Source organism: Lolium rigidum, chromosome 7 (genome assembly GCF_022539505.1).
Source record: "Lolium rigidum isolate FL_2022 chromosome 7, APGP_CSIRO_Lrig_0.1, whole genome shotgun sequence".
Lineage (NCBI taxonomy): Eukaryota > Viridiplantae > Streptophyta > Magnoliopsida > Poales > Poaceae > Lolium > Lolium rigidum.
The window spans coordinates 71,622,089-71,647,295 of NC_061514.1; the positions used below are offsets into that span (position 1 = coordinate 71,622,089).

General features: G+C 47.2%; 2 protein-coding genes across 2 annotated transcripts; both read left to right on the forward strand.

Moving 5' to 3' along the window:
- Positions 1–300: 300 nt before the first annotated feature.
- Positions 301–4,054, forward strand: LOC124672458. Its single transcript, XM_047208681.1, has 5 exons — positions 301–672; positions 1,085–1,483; positions 2,261–2,353; positions 2,889–3,028; positions 3,427–4,054. Exons 1-5 carry the CDS (start codon positions 301–303, stop codon positions 3,863–3,865), a joined length of 1,443 nt encoding a protein of 480 aa, XP_047064637.1. The 3' UTR covers positions 3,866–4,054.
- A 1,441-nt stretch (positions 4,055–5,495) lies between these two features.
- LOC124672459 (ELMO domain-containing protein A-like) lies at positions 5,496–8,858 on the forward strand. Its single transcript, XM_047208682.1, has 9 exons — positions 5,496–5,579; positions 5,661–5,770; positions 6,224–6,292; positions 6,905–7,020; positions 7,116–7,170; positions 7,484–7,604; positions 7,764–7,811; positions 8,431–8,525; positions 8,611–8,858. The coding sequence occupies exons 1-9, from the start codon at positions 5,516–5,518 to the stop codon at positions 8,710–8,712; spliced, it is 780 nt and encodes a 259-aa protein (XP_047064638.1). The 5' UTR covers positions 5,496–5,515; the 3' UTR covers positions 8,713–8,858.
- The last annotated feature ends 16,349 nt before the right edge of the window (positions 8,859–25,207 follow it).

Sequence of the window (25,207 nt, forward strand, 5' to 3'; positions counted from 1 at the left end):
GCCAGTCCGTACCACGCGCGGTACAGGGATCCTCCTCTCCATCCGAAAAAGATTGGTAGCCCAAGTCAGAAACGGTTCAGCCGGTAATTGGGCTGGCCCATATGAGCGATGCGTTGCCAGCGGTTGCAGCAAGCGGTAGATAGGGGGAGGGCCCCGCATGTTCTCCTTCCTCCATCAACCGCGGGCCCCACATGTCAACGAAACAACGTTCTCCGAGATACTATCCCCAAAGTCCTCTCGCCTCCGCCACGCCGCTCGTGCACACTCGCCGAGCATTTGAGCAACCGAGCACCGCCGAGCATGCAGCCGCCGTGCCTGGGCGCGTGCGGGGGCAGCCTCGCCGTCCTAGGCCCCATCCCCAGCCCCCACCGCCACCGCCCATCCACCTCTGGGGCTACCGTCCGGTGCGCCGCCCGGGGCGGCGGGAGGGCGTCGTCCAGGGGGAAGGAGAACGTCTGGAGCGTAGACAATGAACGCGCCGCCGAGCAGAAGGCTCGGTCCCAGAAGAACCATCGCGGGCGCGGGCGTGGGCGTGGGCGCGGGCGCGGGAGCCCAGGGGGGCGCAGCCGCCCGCCGCCGCCACCGGGGAGAAGGAAGGAGGATGATGCGGACCCGAGGGTTCTGGTCTCCGGAGCCATGCTGGTGCATGTCGAGACCGTGCTGCAGACCCAGGTACATTGGTGCTACCACTGTCTAACGAACACAGGTAGTTAATCTGACTGCAATTGTGCCATGGATGCGTGCGCCGCGCGCGTCTAATTTGTCCTGCAAAATCCATTCCGGAGGCAATCGAGGCGGGCATCGTCCCAGTTTCTTCAGTTATACGCTTTGGTAGAGAGCATGATATCTGTTTCTGACATTTAACCAATGCTTGCTACAAAATTGGACATAGTATGTTGTGTTTTCAGTCTAGTCTACTGTGCACTTCTGTCAAAACACGCCATTTGTAATAGGCTGTAGCTTCAAACATCGGGAAACTTTCGAGAATGAACCGTGCAGAACCACACTCGCAATCTAATATCAGTTAACAGGCGAGTAAATCACATCTATTTGATGGAATTTCTGTTATCTTCTTTGATCCCAGGAACCTGTTATAAAGCCTTCTTGGGAAACATTTGCTAGCAGCTTAAGTGGCATGTGGAAGGGTGTGGGAGCTGTGTTCTCGCCAACCACAGCAGAGATGGAGCCTGTTGGACTAGGAAGCAAAGAGGAGTACCTTTACGATTGCTACACCCTTTCTCGCATCGAGAAGTTGGATGCTGGTAATTATGGGACCGAGATCCGAAGGAAGACAAATTGGGTGCAGCTCAATCCTCACGGGGAGGCTCAGAAGCAGAGCGTCGGAGATGATGATTGGAATCATGGTAGTTCAAGTGGGAATGCAACTGCTGCTTTACCTGCCCATGAACATTTTGATCTTAAGACGAGTGATGTGCTTGATGAAGATGTTATTACTGTGGAACCGGGGATTGTATTTTTTGAGGTGGGATTCTCTTCTCTTCACGCTTTCTTCTGTCGAAGCATCTTTTCTTGTTTGGCTGTTAATGTTACAACTTTCTGAATGGCCTTGCTTACACTGCATATTTTATTTAGCCATAAGTAACTGAACTGAAAATATGATTGCATTCCTCTATATTGTTGTTAATTTAGAACCACAGGCTGTGTCCTGCTGTGAAACATACAACACTTAAATGGTGTTATAGAGAAGGCAGTTAGTTGTGATGTGAAACCTTGAACCTCTCAGCAGGTTATCTTCAGTAGAAGCACACATTAAGATGTCCATGGTGCCTACTCACCATTAATATCGTGTAAATCATGGACCATGGGTGTTCCTGGATATATAGGTTTTTTTACATAGTTTAAGATCTCCTTTCTGAAAGTTAAGTTGAAGTCCAACAGCTAGTTTGTTCAGTGCTGAAGCTGCTCAGGCAAGAAAAACTGAAACAGATCCAAGGAATCTTCTGGACACCTGTAGAGTTATCTGTTGGGCCTTGGCCTACAACTATAAGCTGAATCATTTAGCCCATGAGATATTTTCCCTGTGTCAAACTAGCCATGATGCCCCTGACCTTCTGTTTTCCACATTTAGCTAATATACTGCAGAGATTAATATATCAATTACTGTTCAATCATATTGGTTCGTTGCGAGACTGGGTTATCATCTTACCTTTTATAGTTCAGTAGCGTTACACATTTTTTTCTTGTTCTGTGAATTATGAATAATCCACTAATTCCTTGCCATGGCATTTTGCATTTTCAGGATGGATCATACTCTAGAGGCCCGCTTGATATAGAAATTGGTGAATACGATGAATCTAAATACTTCCTTTCACCAACATATAAGTTTGAGCAAGTATGTTTACTCTACTAAAGTTTATTTATCTTCTGCAAAAATAAAATGATTTTTTATCAGTGCAATGTTGACTGAGAATCATCTTTTGCCCAAGGCTTTGCTTTGAGATTTTTTTTTTTGGCATCTTACATGAGGAGCGAACCTAATGAGTTACTTCTAGGATAACTATTGCATAGGCATGTGGATAGTTCTTATGAATCACATAGGTTTTCTAAATAGCAAATCAACAGTGATAGTAATGTGCGTGCCCCTGATGCTGTGCTAGGTACTTACTCCTTTGTTTTGTAACAAGGATCTGTGTCAGCTAGTATTATGAAAATCATATGCAGTAGTAGCTTTCCATTAATTAGTTTTCTATAAGAATATATGATTATCATGTTAACCTTTCGCTGGAGACTTCTGCTACTATTGTTGTAGTGAATTATGGATGATTATTTATATGTAAAAATATAATACAATTTCATGTATATATGACTTTACCCTTCTCTGTTATGTACTTTGTGTTGTCTGATGATGGCATCTATCTCTGTTTTAGTGTCTGGTAAAAGGAAGCCACAAAAGACTGCGTATTGTGCATACCATCGAGTTTAATGAGGGAGGAGCTAATATACAAACTGTAAGGGTTGCTGTATATGAAGAACAATGGGCTTGCCCAGCAAATATCCATGTTGAAGAGTATGATTTCTGTTACCCATTGCTCAAAGTTTATCTGCTTTCCTGCTCACGACATAGATCTTTATTCTATTCAACAATTATGAATTTCTTAGGAGGAAACCAAAGAGACTTAAAAATGATGAATTGATTTACAGAGACAGTCTTTTGTTTGCAACCAATTAATAAGGCTAATTGAAATCTTGGTTTACCTCTTCTTCATTTCGTCCTTTGAACGTGCTTTCTATTTTTATAGCATCGAAGACATTATGCTTGTTCCTGATGATCTGGATTATCTTCCAGGAGATCTTGCTCTCCTAATAGTTTGACGACAATAGCTTTCTTTCATCCAAAACAACCATCAGACTTTTTTTTGTCGATTAACAAACTTATCACGCTCTTGAAACACTTTTTTTTTGTAGCAATATCCCTGTTGACGTTAAACCTTTCTCTCAAAGAAAGCGGACCGAACCATCAGAACTTACAGGCTTCTGGAAAGTATATGAAGTCAGCGCGACACCAATTTTCAGTGAGAAAGTGCAAGAACTAGAGGGTGGAGCCCTGTTTGTATACTTGTGCATGGAGAGCATGAAGAAGAGAACCTTGCCAGAGAGCTCAATTTTATTTGGGGAGGAGGAGATGCTGGACATGCAAGATGTAACTGTGCTTTGGTTACCTGGAGGCGTTACTGCCTATGTTGATGTGGATCACGACGGTATACTCTGCATAGGAGTTAGTTGGTACTCGGAGGAAGGGATTAATCTGGTGATGGAGAGAGACTACGGAACTGACGGGAGGCTCAGAGAAGTTCGGACAAAAACTGAAATCAAGCGCAGGTGGAATCAACTAGTCCCACAGTAGTTCGACGAATCCATTACTTTCCTTGAGCACCCTGTTTGTATTAACTTCTGTTTCTGGATAGTAGTATAGGAGCAATAATATGTCTATGGAGGTATGAGCTCCAGTAAAATAGTGTTCCAGTTGATGTACATCATAGATCAGGTGTAAAAGATTTTGCCTCTGTTGAACGTGCAGGCTTCGATTTCACCAGCGAGAAAGTGAGCTAAAACCGAGCTCAGGAAGAATACCTAGGCATTTGCTTGCCATGTGCATGCCCATATTTTATGCTATAGAATTGCTCATTTAAAATGTTTTATTTTGGCCACTTGCTATGGGACTTGCTGCAATCCACCTCCCCACACTGCACTTTACTTAGATCTTGGCTTCTTGGGGGACAAGATTTATGACATTGGTCAGTATTTGAGTAAACTATGGATTAATTTACTGTAAACACAGATAAAGCAGGAACTGTATAAGAAAAATATTTTCTATCAGGCAATATCATGTGCAAGGTGCACTGAAAGGTAATCTCTCTGATTGTATCTGAACTTTTCCTGAATTGCTTCCTTTTGCCGATATAATGTTTGCTTAGTTTGATCGTTGGAGAACAGGGGTAGAGCTGGAACATGGTCATGACTCGTGGAGCTGCTGTAGAAAGTCCAGCTCTGGAAGATGCTATCAAGGTACTTAAAGAGTTGAGACCTTAAGAAAGAAAGACGGTGAAGGACATTTCAACTTGGTTTATTACGGTTATAACTAGCATGAGCATGAGAGGATCACACCGTCTGCATTGCTTTATCAGTTCAATATTGTTAACAAGGAATCTAGTGCTGAACACATGCTAAAAGGGTGTCGCGCCAATCAAATTGCTGTACAGTTCTAGTACAAGCTAGTGAGCTAGTAGATGTTCAAAGTTCTTTTTCCAGACCTCTCTTTACATGATATATATTCGGGAATGTGATGCATTATTATAAGATTATCCTGATGTGTAACCATGCTTCATGTGAGCTCTACCCATTTTACTCATTGCCTTAAGCAAGCTTCAGATGCAAGGTGAGCATTGTCAACCACCAGATAATCAGTGGCCACACCTTTTCTCCCCGTTACTTTTGTTAAGCACCCTTTTGGTTTCTCTAGCTTTGGAAACATGGCACGCTCCAGCTATTAACACATTAGCAGGCTTACAGGCCAACAGATCAAGCAAGGTAAAGGCAAAGGCGATTCAAACATTTGCAAACATAGTAAGTACGGCAGATCAGTCATTTATAATTTTCTAAGCGGAGATTATGGACTAATTGCATGAGGTTTAGGGAAGGTCAGATCTGGCTAAAAGAGGAAAGCAACAGGAGACGAGCGCAATTATCCCCCACCAGGCAGAGAGAGACATAGGCGGGCGGGGACAGGGCGCCACCCCTATCGGCATCCGCAGCCAAAAGCCAACCCAGAAGCGCCAAAGCAAGCTGCCAATCAAACGGACGGGAGATAAGAGAAGAGCGCGGCCGCGGCGCCAAGCCTCGTGGAGCCAGCCACCTTTCCCCCGTGATCTGCCCGCCCGTGGGATCTCGCGCCCGCCAGGATCGGAAGCCATGGGGATGCCGCGCTGATCGCGGCGCGTAGGTAGGCACCGGAGCCGGAGAGGGAGGGGGCACCGGGCACGAGCAGCGCGAACACATGGACCAGAATGGCGGCTCCTTCCTCGCCGTCCGCCGCCTCTCCGGACACCACCCATCAACGGGTACGTGGGTGCGTGAGTACGCCCCCTTTTGCTTGTTGCTACAGGGAAGCGGCTGACGCCGATGTGCTTTCTCCTTTCCAGCGGACGTCGTGTCCGGGTCGACGGCGTGGATCGGGAGGGGCTTCTCCTGCGTCTGCGTGCAGAGGAGGGAGAGCGACGCGCGCATTTCCTTCGATCTGACCCCGGTCCAGGTGAAAACCATGCTCTGGTTATCTGTTTATTTCTCTCCGATGCAGAGATTTGGGAAGTAATTCGCGATGTCCTACTCCTAGTGCGGTTGTTTGAAGTATGAATGCAAACGTTGCTGAAACATCGCAGTGAAGGCCAGATCATACAAACCAATGGTTGTGTTGTGCTTAGGACTTGCAGCATGATTGATCCTAGCTTCCTTGGTGCCCGCTTTCTGATATACTATAAGAAGACGAAAACTGTGCCATGACAGTTCACACTTTACTTGCATTTTTCATACAGTGGTTTAACAGATACTAGTAATTCTAGTTGTTTCTTAATGAAAAGGCCGAGGTCCTCCCAGTTTCTGGAAACAAAAACAAATACTGCTCTCTGGATTCGGCATGTGATTCGGTAGACTTCAGGAGTTTGAATTTCTTTTCCTGTAGGGATGACAATATCTTCTTCTGTTGCAGGAAGAGTGTCTGCAAAGATTGCAGAACCGGATAGAGGTGCCGTACGATAGTCAGAATAGAGAACATCAGGTATGAGATGGCGATATTGCCACTGATATGTTTGATGTGCTATTCCAGACAACCCATATTTCTGTAATATAAAATGAACATGGTATTACTATTAAAACCTTGCGGTGAGCTTTGTTGTCTGATTATAAAATTTGCCGGTATGTTGACATAGTAATACATGAGATACCAAACGAAATGGTCTTGTCTAATGTTTGCTGTACTAGAAAAGGATTATTGATTTTCCAGAGTATCAGGACACTAAAACCAACTGAACATACATATACTGGACGTGTGTAACTCACTCAGTCCATCAGTTCAGTTTGACTCATTGTAGCAATGGGAAATGCTCAGAAACCTAGGGAAAATAAATTTTGATTCCAGTAAATTAGCCAATTGATCATGAGGTGCAACAGCACATGTTTGCTTGTAGTTTTTTTTCTAGTGCCATTAATTGTTTCTGCTGCTAGTGGTCCTGGAATAATTATGGCTATCTCTACCTTTTGGTTTTGGTAGAGCAAACCTGACCATACATTTCGATGCTCCACTTGATCAGTTCGATCTAATTCATCATCATGTGCACTAATTTGTCTGCAAGAGGTTACTAACACATTCATCACGCCTTTTCTTCATTAGGAAGCACTGAAAGCCCTTTGGCATGCTTCTTTTCCTGGAACTGAACTTTTAGGACTAGTGTCAGACCAGTGGAAGGAGATGGGATGGCAAGGGAAGGATCCGTCCACAGACTTCAGGTATTGCTCCCCCCATCAGTTCCCATATGTCTTTAGCAAATAATTTGCTAGTTAAATTTAGGATCTGCAATCATAATGGTGTGCTGGAATTGCAGGGGCGGTGGCTTTATCTCTTTGGAGAATTTACTATACTTCGCTAGGAACTATCCGGTGAGTACAATTCCCTCCCTACTTCTTGCTAATGCTGGGCTACCTTCTGGTTACCTTCAAGAATTTTCTTATACGGAGTAGCTTTTTTTTAGAACAATTTTCTTATAGCTGGAGCAGGAAAGAAAGGGCTCATGTAATATGCAATTGTAGACATCTATCCGGCTATCAATGGAACCTGGCATTGTTTGGCAATTGAACTGCTAAAATGATCTTTTAATTATAACTGTACTGCGGAGAAAATAAACCATTGTATAGATGCTAATATTTATATGCTGGGTCTTTCATTCATCTCAATGAGGCACTGTCTGTGCAGAAATCCTTCGAGGAGCTCCTTTGTAAGCAGAATGGTGACAGGGCATTATGGGAATATCCATTTGCTGTAGCTGGTGTGAATATTACGTTCATGCTTATTCAGATGCTTGATCTTCAAGCAGGTTTGTTCATTAAACTTTAAAGTGCTTCTCGATTAGCTGATCCGTTTACTGTATCTGCTATTTCCCTGGTAAACTTCTCTAAATTGTGAAACTGGTTTTGCATTGACAAATAGCAATGCGAATACATGGCACATTGACTGATACTGATTTCCTCTGCAGCTAAGCCAAGGTCTTTGATTGGAGCAGTGTTCCTAAATTTACTTATAGGTACAGCAGTATTTTACTGTTACATTTGTGCAGTCTTGATGTCGTGCATAGCTGCTATATAGACATTTGTCCCAAAACTATTGCCACTTGGATTCTCTGATTTAAATGCGATTGACTTTGAGTCGCTGACAGGTGGGTCCCACACATATGGCCCCACATGGATTTCAAAGTCACCTGACTTAAGTCTGAGGATCCGTACATTAGAGTAGTTTTATGCGGTAATGTGTAGCAACTGTAGCCTGTGTCATTGATATCTGTAACTAAAGGTTCAGCGCTTGTTAACAATGTATTACCTTTGTTCCGAAATGTAATACTTTATAGAAAGCTAAATTAGCTTTCTAAAAAAAGCTTATATTTTGGAACGGAGGTAGTAAGCACAGCTGATCTCATGTGATCAGTTGACTGGCGTAGCTTTGTCTGCTCGCCATGTTCAAATGCATATTGATTATCTATGGGCACTCGAACTTTGGCACTATATAAATAAATTTACTTCCCTAGCATAGAAATAAATAAAACATCATCTTGATCTTAGTACAGGCAGGGTTGCTACTACTGTAACTGTAAATACCTTTAGATACTACTACAACTACTATCATCTAACAATTGTTCTCTTTTCCAGAAAATGATCGAGCTTTTGACATTCTTTACTGCATAACCTTTAAGCTGATGGATCAGAAATGGCTTGAAATGCACGCCACGTATATGGATTTCAATGTATGTCTTTCTTCCATGTGCATTCTCCTTGTCACGTTTTTTGTACAGAGTACCCCCTGACCTAATTTCGATACTCTGACTGCAGACTGTTATTAAATCCACAAGACGCCAACTCGAGAGAGAATTATTGCTTGAAGATATTCAGCAAATTGAGGACATGCCGTCATACAGTTTTCTTGCCCGCTAGCAACTGAAGTCTGACCTAACATTGCCACGTGTAGCGAAGCTCTTCTTACATGCTACTAAATTAAGAATATCGCCTTGCAGACCCACGTACGTGAAAAATGAGCTCGATATGTGCTGGAATATAGGATCTCAGGGATTTGCTTCTTCTGGGATTTGTGTTATCGTGTTTAGGTACACCATATCCTGAACTTCTGCATCTGCATGTTTGGGCCTTCTTGGATCTGACACCTAGAGAAACTGTCTGGCCACGTGAACCGCTGTTGGGCCATTTGTAGCAGTGCATGTAGGATGTTCATTCGGAAATAATTTGTCATTGGTAGCACGGAGTCTTCATGCCACACTGCCACAGTATGGCAGGTTCAGTGAATTCTCAGTATTCAAGAGAGCTTTATAACCAATCGGGTAGATGATCTTGTTGCATCCTTCTGCACTGAGTACCCACGTTTTGAGTGATTTAACCATGGAGTATGAATTCATGGAAATGATGTATACTGACGTTGTCATGTTGCCTCGGGAAAACAATAGTGTCGACAAATATGGTCCGAGTCGGTGATTCTCATTTGCCAATTAAAAAATGCGTCTGTCCCTTCCCTCGTCCTACGTGCCAGCGATCGTGGAGGGACGAAACCCTAACTCTGGTGACCCCTCGCTTGGACTCGCTTGGCTGCGGCAGGTGATGCTCGACCATAGAAGGCGGCGGGCAGGGATAAGTGCGGAGAGACACGTCAAGTGGGCAGTGCTTGGATGCATAGAAGAATGGCGGTGCGAGATGAGCTTTCAAGGTGGTGCTAAGGAGAGTGGCTCTTGGGAGGTCCGCTTGCGGCACGAAGAGAGTGGCTCTTTGGAGGTTGCGTCGTGTCTTTGAGACGGTAGAGTTCCCCTGGGCTATGGAGGAGGAGCTTGAGGCCTTGAGGTGGTGCCCCATCGCTGGGCTTCTAGAGGCGGCGGTGGGTGTGGAGGAGCAGTGCAGATGGCTTTGCTGGTGGTGGTGCGGGCTAGATTTGGGCCCATCTCGGTTGTAGCGCATATGTATGTGGAGGTGTGACAACTGCGGCGTAGTGGGGCTTTGACCATGCATGACGTGGAAGAAGGGCATATGCTATAGGGAGAAGGGTGTGCGCTCGTTTGTGTTGGTTGTGGGCGGACCACGACGCTTCGACTAGGTGGTAAGATTATGCAACGACGCCATTGTGAATAGCATGGACGGTTGCCCCTTCCTGGTGGGCAGTGAGTGAGGTGAGTAGCAATATGGATGAACGTCTTGCCCGTCTTAGTCGGAGCGGGTGACGATAACGCCCGCGGTTGTTGTTCCCCTCCATGGAGACATCACTGAGGCGTGTTGGCTATTTCCTCGCTCACTTCGGTTTGGTATATGTCTATAGGGGAAAGCCTACCTTCGGAGTCGGATCAGCGTGATGGTGGTGTCCTCGACATCGGCCCTCTATTGGGAGCATCATGTTTGGAGACACGGCTTGGAGGCTCTATGTTGCATTCCTACTATGCTCACCGTTGTCCACCGCTGTCCAAGGTTGATATTCATAGGCGTTGTTGCCGGCAAGTCCCACCATCTACTTATGATCTCCTTTATGCATCAAGGGTGGATGGTGCATCGATAAGAAAATTCTAATTGAAGTTGTTGATTTCAGAGGCGTCGGGCGCCGGTCTTAGTGCAGCTTTGCTGCTCAATTTAGAACAAGTTCTCTAGTGTAGTCTGTGATGATCGTCTTCGGACTAGGTCATCACAGAAATCACAGACTAGGGCCGTTGTCGTAGAGAGTCGTCTTATATTTAAATTTTGACTTATATCTATAGAAATATCAAATATGGTAGGCCTTTGGTGGTACCTTTAAGAATGTCCCATGGTTAAATATCTGCGTCTCACACAGTAACCAGAACGACTCTAATCTAAACAGTATTCCATTTGTTCCATTCAACCTGTCGCATCAGCGGTCAGCCTAGTCTAGACCGAGCTCTGTTGCTTAAGCTGATTTCGTCCATTTGGACAAATTTGACACTTTTTCGAAAGTTTAGCACGATTTAATTTAATTTTGCAAAAATATTTAAAATTTGACCCTTTTTAGTAGCGCCTTTCTCCGGGGTGCTACGCTCTTCACCGTCGCGCCGCTGAACATGTGCCAGCGTGGCGAGGGTGGGGCCCGTGATTCATGACCTCAACTCCCTTCACAAGGGCGCTACCCTTTTAAAGTTCAACTCCCCTCTCAATGGCGCTACCTTTTGGAATATGTTAAGTCGTGTGGGTCGCTTCATCCCCTCCACCTACCACTTACCCCTCAGACCCCGATCAAGAAGCAACCAGGGCGCGCCCACCTCTCTCTCTCTCCCCTCTCAAATCCTTCCCTAAAATCCTCTAGATCTGAAGATTTCTTGGTAGATTTTGGTCTCCCGTTCATGCAAAGAGGTGTTCTCTCCCATCCACTTCATTTTATCCGATTAATGTCATGTTTTTGGTTCTATTTTGTTAAATCCAGTTAACCCTAAAGAATTGGATTTGGCCATGTTCTATTTTTGTTGTATAGTCCATTGGTGGTTTGTATGATGTCTATGTAATATTTTTAGTTTAGGGTTAGCCCTAGATCTATTTAGTGGCATATATGTAGTTAGGATTAGTCCTAGATCTATTTAGCCACCATTCTATCTTCTTATTTTATTATTGAAATGCATATATTATCGTGGAATATTGTAATATTCCAGAATTTCAGACGTTTGCGGGGTAGAATTAGAAAAGAGATGTGCATTGCATCACAAAACTAGGGGAAATTTTACTCTTAATTGCATAAAACCTAAGAGGGAACAAATTTCTCTCTCGACACCAGCCAGGATTAGGGTTTTGAGAGTGCGACAAACTTGGACATGATCTCTTTTGAATTAGGGTTTTAAAAGAGGGAGACATTTGAGTTCAACACATATAGTTGAGTGATTGTATTTGAAACGAGTTTGAATTGATTTTCAAACTTAAACAATACATAAAATAAAAGACAAGTAATAATTCAACAAATAATATATATTTGGATAATTCAAATAATAAAAGAATAGATATGAATTATAATAAGCTCATTAGAGAAACTGTTATCACCAAGATTTGACCGAGTCAGAGGTGGGCCGCAGTCAAGATGGGCTTAAGGAAATATACGTGGAGAATTATATGAATCGGCCTGTTGGGCTTAATTGCCCGTGTATCTGTAACATATTAGATCTATTTTAGTTTAGAGATAGAATCTTAGTCGTGCACGGTTTAGTGCATGCCCACATTAGAAAGTCCGCTGGACTATAAATATGTACCTAGGGTTTATGGAATAAACAACAACTCACGTTCAACCCCAAAAACAAACCAATCTCGGCGCATCGCCAACTCCTTCGTCTCGAGGGTTTCTATCGGGTAAGCGACATGCTGCCTAGATCGCATCTTGCGATCTAGGCAGCACAAGCCCACGTTGTTCCATGCGTTGCTCGTCTTGAAGCGCTTTTGATGGCGAGCAACGTAGTTATCATTAGATGTGTTAGGGTTAGCATTGTTCTTCGTTTAAGCATGCTTACGTAGTGCAACCCTTGCATATCTAGCCGCCCTCACGCTTGTCTCGGGCGTGGGGGCGGCACCCGCTGATCATTATTTAGTAGATCTGATCCGTTACGATTGCTCCTTGTTTCCACAAGGATTAGTTTAATATCTGCAATAGTTAGGCCTTACAAAGGGGGGGAGGATCCGGTGGCACGTAGGGTGGCGTTCGCAAGTCCTAAACGGGATGTTCCTAGGATCAACTTCATGTTGGTTTTTTGGCCTTGTTTAGGATCGGCTTACGAGCACCGTGCGTGGCCGCAAAGGCCCAACCTGGAGTAGGATGATCCGATTATGCGGTGAAAACCCTAAATCGTCGTAGATCTCATTAGCTTCATCTTGATCAAGCGGGACCACCAAGTATTCGTGCACCCGTACGGATCATGGGTGGATCGACTCTTTGAGCCGATTCACGGGATAACTCGAGAGCCGATCGAGGCTCGTATTTAACGTTTACATGTATGCCTGCGGGAAACTAAGCGAGGCATCCTCATCACCTTCACGACCGGGTATAGGTCGGGTGGCACGCTCCTTGCACTTCGCAGCGCCGCGTGTGACCGAGAAGAGCATTGCGGGCCGTCGCTCGGAGGGGTCTCGGCCAGCCGCAGCTCTAGGCTCTCCCGGCTCTACGGTGTTGACAAGGCCGCTGCCCGCCGGTGGGTTTTGGCGATCAACACATTACGGCACGCCGGTGGGACAATCGTCTACATCAACCACATCGCCATCTACAGCTGAGATGGCGGACGGCACGCCCGGTTACCTACGGGGATGCTGCCGACGACCTCAAGAAGCAATACAACGAGATCAAGGCTACCCTCGAAGCCGACCTCATCGGCTCTTTTCGAGAGAACCCGTTCCGGTGGCATCGAGATGGAAGGGGTTCTCACCGGAAGGTGCACTCGATGGGATAGACCTCTCTACCCCGACGGAGGAACGCACCGGGGTGCGCGGCGAGGAGATCAACTGCACGGTGGCTCACTCGCTACACCGCCACTACGAGAACTTGGTCAACGTGTTGGAGCGTGTCGCTCTGCGCGTGATCCGAGAGATCATGAGCCACCGGTACTCGCCGTCGGGACCAGCTCTCGGGACGCATCAAGGAGAATTGCCATTCCGGTCCCGTCCACCGCTGCCATTTGCGTTGGCAGCACCGGTGAAGTGCCGACTACACCGGCATTCCTCGTCTACGAGATTGGTGGCGACCCCGGTGACTACCGGTTCTTAATGGAGGCGCCTAAGGAGATCCCTCATGGATACGCGTGCATGTATGTGCCGGATTGTGGTGACTCAGGCACTCACAAACCGAGGCCACAACATCGGGGACTCCGGCGAAGACGAGGAGGAACGTCGGCGACGGAGCGAGACGTGGCTAACTAAATACGCCACGCCGATGAAACTCCCGAGCCCGGCTCCTGCAGGCTGGCTCGGAGCTGGAAAAGCAAACATGGCGAGGCCAAGTACGCCACCACGGCGAATCTTCGAGTGCAACTCCTTCGGCCGGCACGGCGGATCGGATCGGTACCATGCCGAGAGACCGGTTCGGCATAATGCCGAAAAGAAGAGCGATCGGCTATTCCAAGCCGTACCCCGACGATTACGAGATGATCCCGCTGCCACCTAAATATCGGCTCCCTGACTTCTCCAAATTCGGTGGATCGAGATGGCTCCAGCTCCATCGAGCACGTCGGCCGATATTTGGCTCAACTAGGACCGGCCTCGGTGTCGGATCGGCTACGCGTGAGGCTCTTTTCACGGTCCCTCACGGGATCGGCTTTGGATGGTACACCTCTCTGCCAGCGAAACTCCATCCGAGTCTTGGAAGCAATTGGAAGAAGCGAGTTCCATATGCAATACCATTCGAAGCTTCCGAGTCCGGCATTGCCGATCTAGCACAACTACGTCGAAGCGCGGGGAAACGGTGACGAGAATACATCCGGCGCTTCAGGAATCTTAGGAACCGATGTTATTCGGTTCGTATAAGCGAAAAGGAAGCGATCGAGTTGGCGATAGCAGGGCCCGGCAACACAGCTCAAGGACATGGCCTCCCAAGCGGATTATCCCTCGCTGGCGCACATGGTTCGGAAACTATCGGCATATGAACGGCGCCACCCCGGCACTGTACCAAGACAAGTTCAAGCGTGCGGTAGTTATGGTCGATACGGAGGAGGATGAAGTGCTGCGGGAGGCCAAGAGATAGCGATGGCTGAGTGGACTCGGGGGGAACCCCGTGGCACTGCAAATGGGTAAAGCCACCGGGGCCGCACGGGGATTTGATTTTGACGTAACCAAGGCCGAACAGATCTTCGACCTCCTCGCTCAAGGAGAAACGAGTTGACGGTTCTCGAAGGTCTCAAGTTCCCCACGGCGAAGGAGCTAAACGGAAAGCCATACGCAAATTCCACAACTCGCTTTCCCATGCCACCAACGACTGCCGGGTGTGGCGTCGGCACATCCAAGCGGCGATAGAGAAGGGGCGGCTAATTTTCAACCAGTACGCCATGAAGGTCGGCACCCAACCCTTCCCCGCCGTTAACATGGTGGAAATCACCTACCCGAAGGTTGCCGGCCCGGGTCCCTCGTTCAGCATCAACATGGTAGGACACGGAAACCACTCGGCAAAGATGTAGATGAGGGCGGCTGCTCTCACAGCAAGGATACGGAAGAGGCCGCTCCACGCGATCGGCTCCGTCATGATGGCAAGCGCTATGTCACGAGAGGGAGAAGTGAAGAATATAAGATATCAGCGACCCCTCTCCGATCACCTCCTCAACAAATATGTTAGTCGGTATGACCAACGCCGGCGACCCAATTACGATGATAGAGAAGATCGTTTGGCTAGAGAAGCCGAGAAGACATCGTCGGCGAGAATCGCGATGAGGAGGAGCACGAGCGCTATGCCACGGAAGCATCAAGGGAGCAAGACGACAACGCCGGGCATTGGGACTGCCCCTTCTTCGGTATCATCTCTGGGATTCGGGAATGAGCCGATTGCCCACAATCGGCAATTGCCCGAATGCAATCGAGAAAAGAAGGAGGCAGCCAACGTGTCCGTGTTCGAGCGCCTAGGGCCTCTCCGCCACAAAGCAAACGCGCTGAGTCACCTCGTTGGGCAGATCTTGAAGATTCGGAAGACGAGGGAGAAGTGGAAGAAGACGAGTACCACCGGCCAAGGTGATGCCCGACGGACTCAGCCGTTCCCAAAAGCGCGGGGTTCGGCGATTGCGCGGCCTAGAGGAAGCCGAAAGGTTGTACCGCATACGCTAAGGAAGGCACGGCCTGATACGGCTGCAAAGGTTCGGCGAACCCTGGATGAAGAGGGTCGTCCACGGAAAATGGAGTGGCGCCCCAAACGGAGGAAAGCCGATGATGAGACATCGGGCTGGCACAAACATGGTACTCGTCTTGCCGACAGAGCTTAGCCCTCCACGACTCTACGGAGCACTCAAGGTGGACGACGGCAAGCGCATCAAGTCAGAGGTTGGGTTGGTTTTATCCAGCATAACCAAATAGCAAGACTAAACCAATGAGCAAACCAGGAGAGGCTGATCCTTGTGATCGGCCCCAAAAAGTTCATGAAGGGACATTACAGGACCTTCAGTCAGCTCTCCAATGAATATGGAGGCCGATTTCAGCAATCGGCCAAAATTACTTTCACCATATGTTCTGCTTGCGTTCGGCACCGATCTATTGGGCGGTGACCACGTCGGCATGCGAGAGTTAGCTCGGATTTTCGCGAGCCAACGTACAAGTGCAGAGCCCTAGCTATCCATATAAGCCGATATCTGCAGGTCATCCAGCGAGTATCGGCTCGGGAGCATATAATCGGATAGAACATGTGAGAACATACGTGCAATGAAACATTGGGGGCCGATTAAGAAAAATCGGCCAAATAAATTTTTTTTTTTGCTACAGCCGATGCGAGGGCATCGACTTTAGAATTGAGAGACAGCCGATGCGCAGCCATCGACTTTAGTGGAATTATGCAGTGTTTATCGAGTCTCCACCAAATCTAGACCAATGGTGGTGCTTTCTGTTGCCTCGAGGGAGTAAAGCAATGGAAACTTCTCCAGCATGCTTCGAGCCGATCCGGGTTCCTGAACCTTTTCCGTCAAGGAGGAAACGGAGGATTATCGGTTGTCGGAGGAAGAAAGAGGATCGGGCGTGGCGCATTCTCTCTCGACATTCTCGCCTCGAGTAAGGCTCGGGGGCGACGGAGCCTAGTGGATACTCGTTTAAAGAACCGATGAGGATACCATCGGCTGATCCTTCATTGCAACCTTCTTCACAATGATGGGTGCTGAAAAGGATTATTTGGTTTGGTTGGAAAAGTTCGAAGGTTTTTCAGAAAGTCCAGGCACCTTCCACCAGATTTAGAAAATCATCGAGTTGAAGAAGAGAAGGGTGAATTTCAAAGGACCGATGCGGTGCGATCGGCTCATTACGCATTGGCAAAGGGGACGAATCGGCAAGGTCGGTAGAAGAGAGAATCGGCTCAATTAAAAGGAATCGGCAAAATCAAGATTGGGGAAAAGTTCTTCATTGATTAAGAGGAGATTTCTTACATAAGGAGCTAATTGCTCTCAAAAGGGGAATACTAGGGGATCCCTTGCCCCATCTACTACTACGGCCCTATTCTAGAGGTCCTATCTATGGGCCATCACTGCCCTCGTCGTCGCCGTCGTCGCCACTATCGGCGCTGCTCCCGGCGGGCTCGTCGTCGCTCCAATGGCCGCCGGCCGGGCCCTCGTTGTCTTCATCTTCTTCGTCAGCGTCGTCCTCGTCGCTGTCGAAGTCGCTAAGATTGCCCGGCCAAGGGCAGAACCGCTTGGCCGGCGGCTCGTCGGAGGAGCCCTCGTCGTCGTCCTCCTCCTCCTCTTCCTGCTCCTCCTCCTCCCCGGGAGAGGTGAAGTCGCGAGGAGAAGGCTGTCGTCGTCACTCCCCTCTTCCGTTTCCCCAACGGCGAGGAAGCGGAGGTCGCTCTCCCCGTCCGTCAAGGACTGGTCGTCCTCGGACCAGATGGAGAAGTCGTGGTCTGATTCTTCCCCCGCCGCAATGGCGCGGCGGGTGTTGGCCGCGTGGACCGCCGCCGCGTCGTACTCCGGCGTCGGCTCACGGGATGTGGAGGATTGGCTAGCAAGATCCGATGGAGCAGAGGGGGAGGAAGACATGGTGGTGGGGAGGGTTTTTTGGAGTGCTAATGCGGAGGAGATACAAAGGAGAACTGTTCAGAGCGGTTAAATCAAAGGAGGATATAGTGGAAATTCAATGCCACAGCAGTTTCCGAGGAAGTGGTGCCTAGAAGAAAAAAAAAACTGCCAGGTCACGCGGAGAAGTTGAGAGGGCAAGGCATCATCATGAGGGATACTGCGACGGTTCTGCCACGACATGACCCGACGAAGGAAAGCAGAGTGATTTTGGAATTACCAATTCCAAAACCAGGAGGGCATGTGTTATCACCAAGATTTGACCGAGTCGAGAGGTGGGCCGCGATCAAGATGGGCTTAAGGAAATATACGTGGAGAATTATATGAATCGGCCTGTTGGGCTTAATTGCCCGTGTATACGTAACATATTAGATCTATTTTAGTTTAGAGATAGAATCTTAGTCGTGCACGGTTTAGTGCATGCCCACATTAGAAAGTCCGTCTGGACTATAAATATGTACCTAGGGTTTATGGAATAAACAACAACTCACGTTCAACCCCAAAAACAAACCAATCTCGGCGCATCGCCAACTCCTTCGTCTCGAGGGTTTCTATCGGGTAAGCGACATGCTGCCTAGATCGCATCTTGCGATCTAGGCAGCACTAAGCCACGTTGTTCCATGCGTTGCTCGTCTTGAAGCGCTTTTGATGGCGAGCAACGTAGTTATCATTAGATGTGTTAGGGTTAGCATTGTTCTTCGTTTAAGCATGCTTACGTAGTGCAACCCTTGCATATCTAGCCGCCCTCACGCTTGTCTCAGGCGTGGGGGCGGCACCCCGCTTGATCATTATTTAGTAGATCTGATCCGTTACGATTGCTCCTTGTTTCCACAAGGATTAGTTTAATATCTGCAATAGTTAGGCCTTACAAAGGGGGGGAGGATCCGGTGGCACGTAGGGTGGCGTTCGCAAGTCCTAAACGGGATGTTCCTAGGATCAACTTCATGTTGGTTTTTTGGCCTTGTTTAGGATCGGCTTACGAGCACCGTGCGTGGCCGCAAAGGCCCAACTCTGGAGTAGGATGATCCGATTATGCGGTGAAAACCCTAAATCGTCGTAGATCTCATTAGCTTCATCTTGATCAAGCAGGACCACCAAGTATTCGTGCACCCCGTACGGATCATGGGTGGATCGGCTCTTTGAGCCGATTCACGGGATAACTCTGAGAGCCGATCGAGGCTCGTATTTAACGTTTACATGTATGCCTGCGGAAACTAAGCGAGGCATCCTCATCACCTTCTCGACCAGGTATAGGTCGGGTGGCACGCCCTGCACTTCGCAGCGCCGCGTGTGACCGAGAAGAGCATTGCGGGCCGTCGCTCGGAGGGGTCTCAGCCAGCCGCATCTCTAGGCTCCCCCCGGCTCTATAGTGTTGACAAGGCCGCTGCCCGCCGGTGGGTTTTGGCAGTCAACAGAAACATTGAGCTTTATTGATCATCACACAAGATACATTGTCTTTACAATATCCATATAATAATTATTACATAACCATTTAAGAAATTGATAAAGGAGAAAGAAAAAAGAAAATTACAATGAATTGAAAAACTAAGCTAAACTAAACCTATCTACTGCCTTGATCTTCTTGATCATCCAGTAGAGATGATTGTCGTGATCACCTTTTGATCCCTGCATAAAACAACATAAAAAGGGAGATACACATGATTGCCAAGTGGCAATGGCACTTGGAAGGTTAGAAAGAATGGAAATATGAAGGATAAGACTAGACTAGCCGAGCTGATCCACCAAAGTCCCAAGTTCTAACATGGAACCACACAGGCAGCTCACAAGGCTGTGTGCATGCACACCAGCACACACAAGCCAGAAGAGTCACCAAACTTCACCAGGCCTTGTTGTCGACCAAGGAAGCAAGGAAAGGTTGATATTAAACCTTTTCATCAAAAAACTCTAGCCATTCATCGACCAAGCCAGCCAGGGCCACCAAGAACACCAAGAACGCAAGAACAGTAGTGTTCCAATTCTTTTTCCACAAAGAACAAGTGACTTGAACAAGAAGATGGAGTAGCACCAGCACAAGCCAGCAAGGAGGAGCAGGGCAAGCACCAGTCAACCAAAGAGAACCAATCCTCTACATCAGTAAAACCTAGGAGCTGGAGTGAGATATACACATCATCATGAACAAACCAGATGGTTTTGTTCATACTATGCACATCCATGCTACACACAAGCATACAAAAGGGTGGATAAACCCTGTTTGATCATCACTTGGTCATAGACCAAGTGTAACCTGGTGGAAATGGCAAATACCAGGGATGAATCAAGCATATGATCATGGTTATGCCAACCAGACCAGTTGTAGCATCTTCCAAATGGAAATAGGAAGGAAATCATCCTAGACACTTACCCCAAACCTACTAGACTACACTAGCCCTTTGAAACCATCAGATAAAAGCAGAAATATATGTATCTGCCAGTATTTTCAACATCAAAAGCTGCTGGCAATCGAATATGATCACCAGCAAGCATTTATCCATTCACAGCAAGCCAACATAGGTGGGAGATACCAAAACAGCAGTGGATTGCTGCTAAGGCCAACTCAACCACACAAAACCATCCAAGCCATCAAGCCCTACACACTTAGCATTACCCAGATGGGTTCAAAATGGAGCTAGGGTCCCCAACAGCAGTTGGCATCCCTCTAGCTCAAGCAAGTATAACACAAGAGTCATCACTGCACATCAGTTCATCTCATTTATCCACTGAAATATGATTAACTGCATAGATAAATGAAGTAATCAACTGACAAGTAATAGAGACACTTGCTAAGCATCAAATGGATCACTGCAAGCACATACACATGTTTTATCAAGCATAAGCATCCACCATTACATGGTGAAATGCTATAAAACAACACAATTATCCATAGTAAGCACAAGAGAGATACCACAGTGAGCAGTTATCAAGCAAATGGTGATCATATGATCACCAGAGCTTGCAAGAGCAAGCTAAAGCATCAGTAACTCACTGGAGTTACTGAATTGCTACAGGTAAGTAACAATTGCATCAACATAAATTATATAAAAAAATTATAATTGTATCCAGAAGCACATCATCAAGAATGGATGAATCTGTGCAACAAGATAACCAAGCCAGCCCTAGTATTAGCTAGAGTTTCACAGCAACACAACACAGGCATGAATGGCACTTGCAAATGCAAGGAATGCCAGCAGTAAGAGCCACAGGAGGCAACCATAGGGGCAGTACAGGTAGGCTAGGGCAACAGCAGCAAGCAGAGCTTGCTCAACTAACAACAGCAAAAACATAGCAATAATAGCAGATCGCAGCAACAACAGTTCATGCATTATAGCAGTAGCAGCAGCAACAAGCACAACAATAGCAGCAGCACAGCATGGCGAGCATCCCAGAGAGGGAGGCTTGGCCAGTAACCCTGAGCTTGGAGAAGATGAGAAGAAGAGAGAGGGGTAGCAGGAGGCGTGTACCTGGAGCAGAGGCGCTTCAGGCGTGTCCACGACGGCACCGCGGCACAAGCCTGGTCACGGCAGCGCCAGGCCGCGACCAAGCCGTGGCTACACCGAGCACAACAGCTCTGGCGCATCACTAGCCAACCGCGAGCACCACCATGGTACCCAGGGATGCCAGCACGCCATGAATCGCCGCCAGCACCGCAACCCTAGTTGTAGTAGGGGATCGATGACGAGCGGAGGCGACCAGATCTTCCAGATCGAAGTCTTCCATCACTAGGCGGAGCGATTGCGACCAACCACACCGCAAGGGACCGCCGGAGACGGCCGGGGAACACCGACGACGGAGCTGGCGACGCAGCGTCGCAAGAGAGGAAGGGGAACTAGGGTTAGGTCATGTAGGAGCGGACGCGAGCGAGTGAGTCGGTTGGGCCGAGCCCAATGGGCTGGTCCAACCAAACCACTCGGTCAGTCTGACCAGTGTGCCCAGGGAGGGGCAAAATGGTCATTTGACCATGGGATTTATTCTAAATTTGAAAATAAATCTAAAAACCCTAGAATAATTCTAAAAAAAATGTAGACACTTAAATTTTGTGATCTAATGAAAACAAATACTATCATCATAAATTGACCAAAAACTAAAAATGAGTATGATGAATGATCACCAATAAAATTGGATAAAGAAATTTTAAGTCTTTTAATAATTAAAAAGAATAATAAGCCATAAATTATTCTAAGGAAATTGGAATCAAAGAAAATAAATATTTTCTTTGAACTCCTTAATAAAAATCACAAAGGATTATTTTAATAACTCTTAAGGAGTATTTATAAATTATGCTTATTCGCCACCTCTGACAGGAAATAATTAAACATCGGGAAGGGGGAACAACCCTAAAAATCTAAAGCATGCATATTTGAATCTTTAACCATTGTCTTATCGGACAATGATGCCATCTTTCAAAAACAGAGGACCACGGTTAGTCCAAACAATCCAAATGCACTACCTTGCAGTCATCAGGCAAGTTCATCGCTTGCTCATGTCACTTTGAGTATTTTATCAAATTACTTGCAAAGTACTATACTTATCACTCTTGCATGAAAAGTAAAATACTATTTTCATATCTTTGAATATGACTATGTGGTGGGCGATGGAACCATGGTATGAGTATGGTGGAGGTTCCATTGCAATGGGTTCATATCCATCTAGGATTAACAAGAAATGTTGTCTAGTGATTCTTATGTCGTAAGACCCGTGTCAACCATAAGATCTGGAGTGGGACGAAGTAGTCAGTTGTATTTCTTCCTCTCGTACATCAATGAATGTGTTTACCGTAGCAGTTGTATCTTGCGAGAACAACCGGATGGGTGGGGAACCTTTAAGTCCCCACGGTAATGCGGTCTATGATGGGTTGCAGAAGGCCGGTGAAGGTATCGAGGTCGGATGATACCCAATGGGGTATGCTGACCTGCGGGGATGAAAGGACGAGATGTCGCCTAGAGGGGGTGTATAGGCGTTTAAAAACTCTTACGGATTTGGCTTGTAAGAATGCGGAATTAAACTAACGTTTAGTTTCCAAGCACAACCCCTAAATATGCTAGGCTCAACTAAGTGCAACAACAACAACTAGAGCTAAGCAAGATAGGCACAAGATATATGTAGCACAAGTGATAGCAAGATATATGTACTTCAAGCACGATGGCTATCACGAGGAAAGAAAGCTCGGGTATAGAAATAACCGAGGCACGCGGAGACGAGGATGTATTCCCGTGTTCCCTTCCTTTGCAAGAAGGTACGTCACGTTTGGAGGAGTGGAGGTCCCACGAAGGATTCCCCAACGCCACGAAGGCTCACCCTATTCTCCGAACCAAACCCACGAAGGATAATGGCCCTTTCCTTATGGTTAGCTTTTCCTCCACTCCGGAGATGGCAAGCTCCACAACCACTTCACAAGATCCACGAAGGAGAAGCCCGAGCCTCTTCACAATCTTCCTTGAAGAGATCACCGGAGCACCAACCGCCAAGCCAACTAGGAGGTCTCCCTCCAAGAGTAACAAGCTCACGGTCTCTCACTCGAACTAATCGTGGTGGAGAGCTCAACACTATGCAATGATGCAAAGCAAGAACACTAGAGGTGTTCAAATCCTTCACGCTCAAATCCCACCAAAGTAACAAATGCTAGGATGAGATTAGAGAGGAAGAACAAAGAGGAAATCAACAAATGACTCCAAGATCTAGATCCAAAGGGTTCCCCTCACTTAGAGGAGAGATATATTGGTGGGGATTGTAGATCTAGATCTCCTCTCTTAGATCCCTCAAGAATGAGCAAGAATCATGGGGGGAATCAATAGATAGGGCAAGTTCTTCAAAGTCAACAATGGAGGAGAGAGAGTGGAAGAACTTTTTTCAGCCCAAGGTGGAAGAAGGGCTATTTATAGCCCAAGAGCAAATATAACCGTTGGGGAAAAGTTGGTCTGAGTCAGCCGTCGAGGAGGCCGGTCAACCAGGCCTAGGGCCGGGCCGTCTGGTGCAGGACCCAATCAGACCGGGCCACAGACCGGACCAGCTGGTCCAAAACGGACCTGCCACCGGGTCGTGACTGGGGCGGGTCTTTGTCGCGCAGAACCTGCGCCGGGGAGGCCGGTCCACCGCCCGATCAGACCGGACGAGGGGCCGGACCCGGCCGGTCCAAACCGGGCCTGTGACCGGGCCATGACCGGGACACTTCGTGTCTTACGAGTACATGGCCCGGTTGGCACCAGTCCACGGGCCGGTTTGAACCGGGCCGGCCGATGGGACGGCCGGTCACGCCGGGTGAGAAACCGAGCCAGCAGGAAAAACATGTTATACAAAAACTGTGATAACTTTTGTGTCCGGACCCCGCTTGACATTAAACCAATTTTGTTGGAAATATGGAGACTCCTCACATGATATTTTTAGATGTTTTTAGAGAGGAAGTCTCCCACTACCAAGAAACAGTGAAGACGCCCAAACTCGAAAACGCAATAGAAGATGCATGCGGATTCCGTTTTCGATGAACTTGGGCTTGTTGCAAAGCTAGCAACAAGCTCAAGAACCTCTCACAAAGAAACACTAAGAAGCAATAGGGATATGAAAAGTATGCAAAGGATTGAGCTCCCTATGACGATCCGATCAAGTTACCCAACCGAAAGCCCCTCTTGATAGTGCGGCTATCTATCCTATAATCCGGTCTCCCTGAAGGAGATATGCCCTAGAGGCAATAATAAAGTGGTTATTATTTATATCTTTATGTTTATATAAATGTTTATATATCATGCTATAATTGTATTAACCGAAACATTAGTACATGTGTGATATGTAGACAAACAAAGAAGTCCCTAGTATGCCTCTTAACTAGCTTGTTGATTAATGGATGATTAGTTTCATAATCATGAACATTGGATGTTATTAATAACAAGGTTATGTCATTATATGAATGATGTAATGGACACACCCAATTAAGCGTAGCATAAGATCTCGTCATTAAGTTATTTGCTATAAGCTTTCGATACATAGTTACCTAGTCCTTATGACCATGAGATCATGTAAATCACTTATACCTGGAAAGGTACTTTGATTACACCAAACACCACTGCGTAAATGGGTGGCTATAAAGGTGGGATTAAGTATCCGGAAAGCTTGAGCCTCTACTAGCAACGAGAGAGCATGCAAAGAGACATAAACAACATATATGATAGATTGATAATCAACTTGCCATAGTATTCAATATTCATCGGATCCCAACAAACACAACATGTAGCATTACGGATAGATGATCTTGATCATGATAGGCAGCTCACAAGATCTAACATGATTAGCACAATGAGGAGGAGAAGACAACCATCCTAGCTACGCTGTGGACCCATAGTTCGGGGGGTGAACTACTCACACACATCGATCCGGAGGCTGATCGTGGCGGTGAAGAGACCTCCGGAGATGATTCCCTTCTCCGACAGGGTGCCGGAGAAGCTGATCTCCCTGAATCCCCGAGATGGGATTACAGGCGGCGCGCGTCTGCGGAAGGTTTTCGTCTCGTGGCTCTCGGTGCTGGGGTTTCGCGACGAAGGCTTTAAGTAGGCGGAAGGGGGCGAGGAAGTCGGGGCATCCACGAAAGGGACCCACACAACAGGTCCGCGCGGCGGGGGCCGGGGGCCGCGCCCAGCCTGAGCGTGTCGCCACCTCGTGGCCCCACGCCGTATCTCCCTCGGTCTTCACCCGGAAGCTTCGTGGAAAAATAAGACCTGCAGGCGTTGATTTCG

Excerpts from the sequence above, each read along its gene's own strand:
- LOC124672458 (XM_047208681.1), top strand. The coding sequence starts at position 301 with ATGCAGCCGCCGTGCCTGGGCGCGTGCGGGGGCAGCCTCGCCGTCCTA. Across the intron at positions 1,484-2,260 it reads CGGGGATTGTATTTTTTGAG|GATGGATCATACTCTAGAGG; the intron begins GTGGGATTCTCT and ends TTGCATTTTCAG. Across the intron at positions 2,354-2,888 it reads CAACATATAAGTTTGAGCAA|TGTCTGGTAAAAGGAAGCCA; the intron begins GTATGTTTACTC and ends TCTCTGTTTTAG.
- LOC124672459 (XM_047208682.1), top strand. The coding sequence starts at position 5,516 with ATGGACCAGAATGGCGGCTCCTTCCTCGCCGTCCGCCGCCTCTCCGGA. Across the intron at positions 7,171-7,483 it reads ACTTCGCTAGGAACTATCCG|AAATCCTTCGAGGAGCTCCT; the intron begins GTGAGTACAATT and ends CTGTCTGTGCAG. Across the intron at positions 7,812-8,430 it reads GTTCCTAAATTTACTTATAG|AAAATGATCGAGCTTTTGAC; the intron begins GTACAGCAGTAT and ends TCTCTTTTCCAG.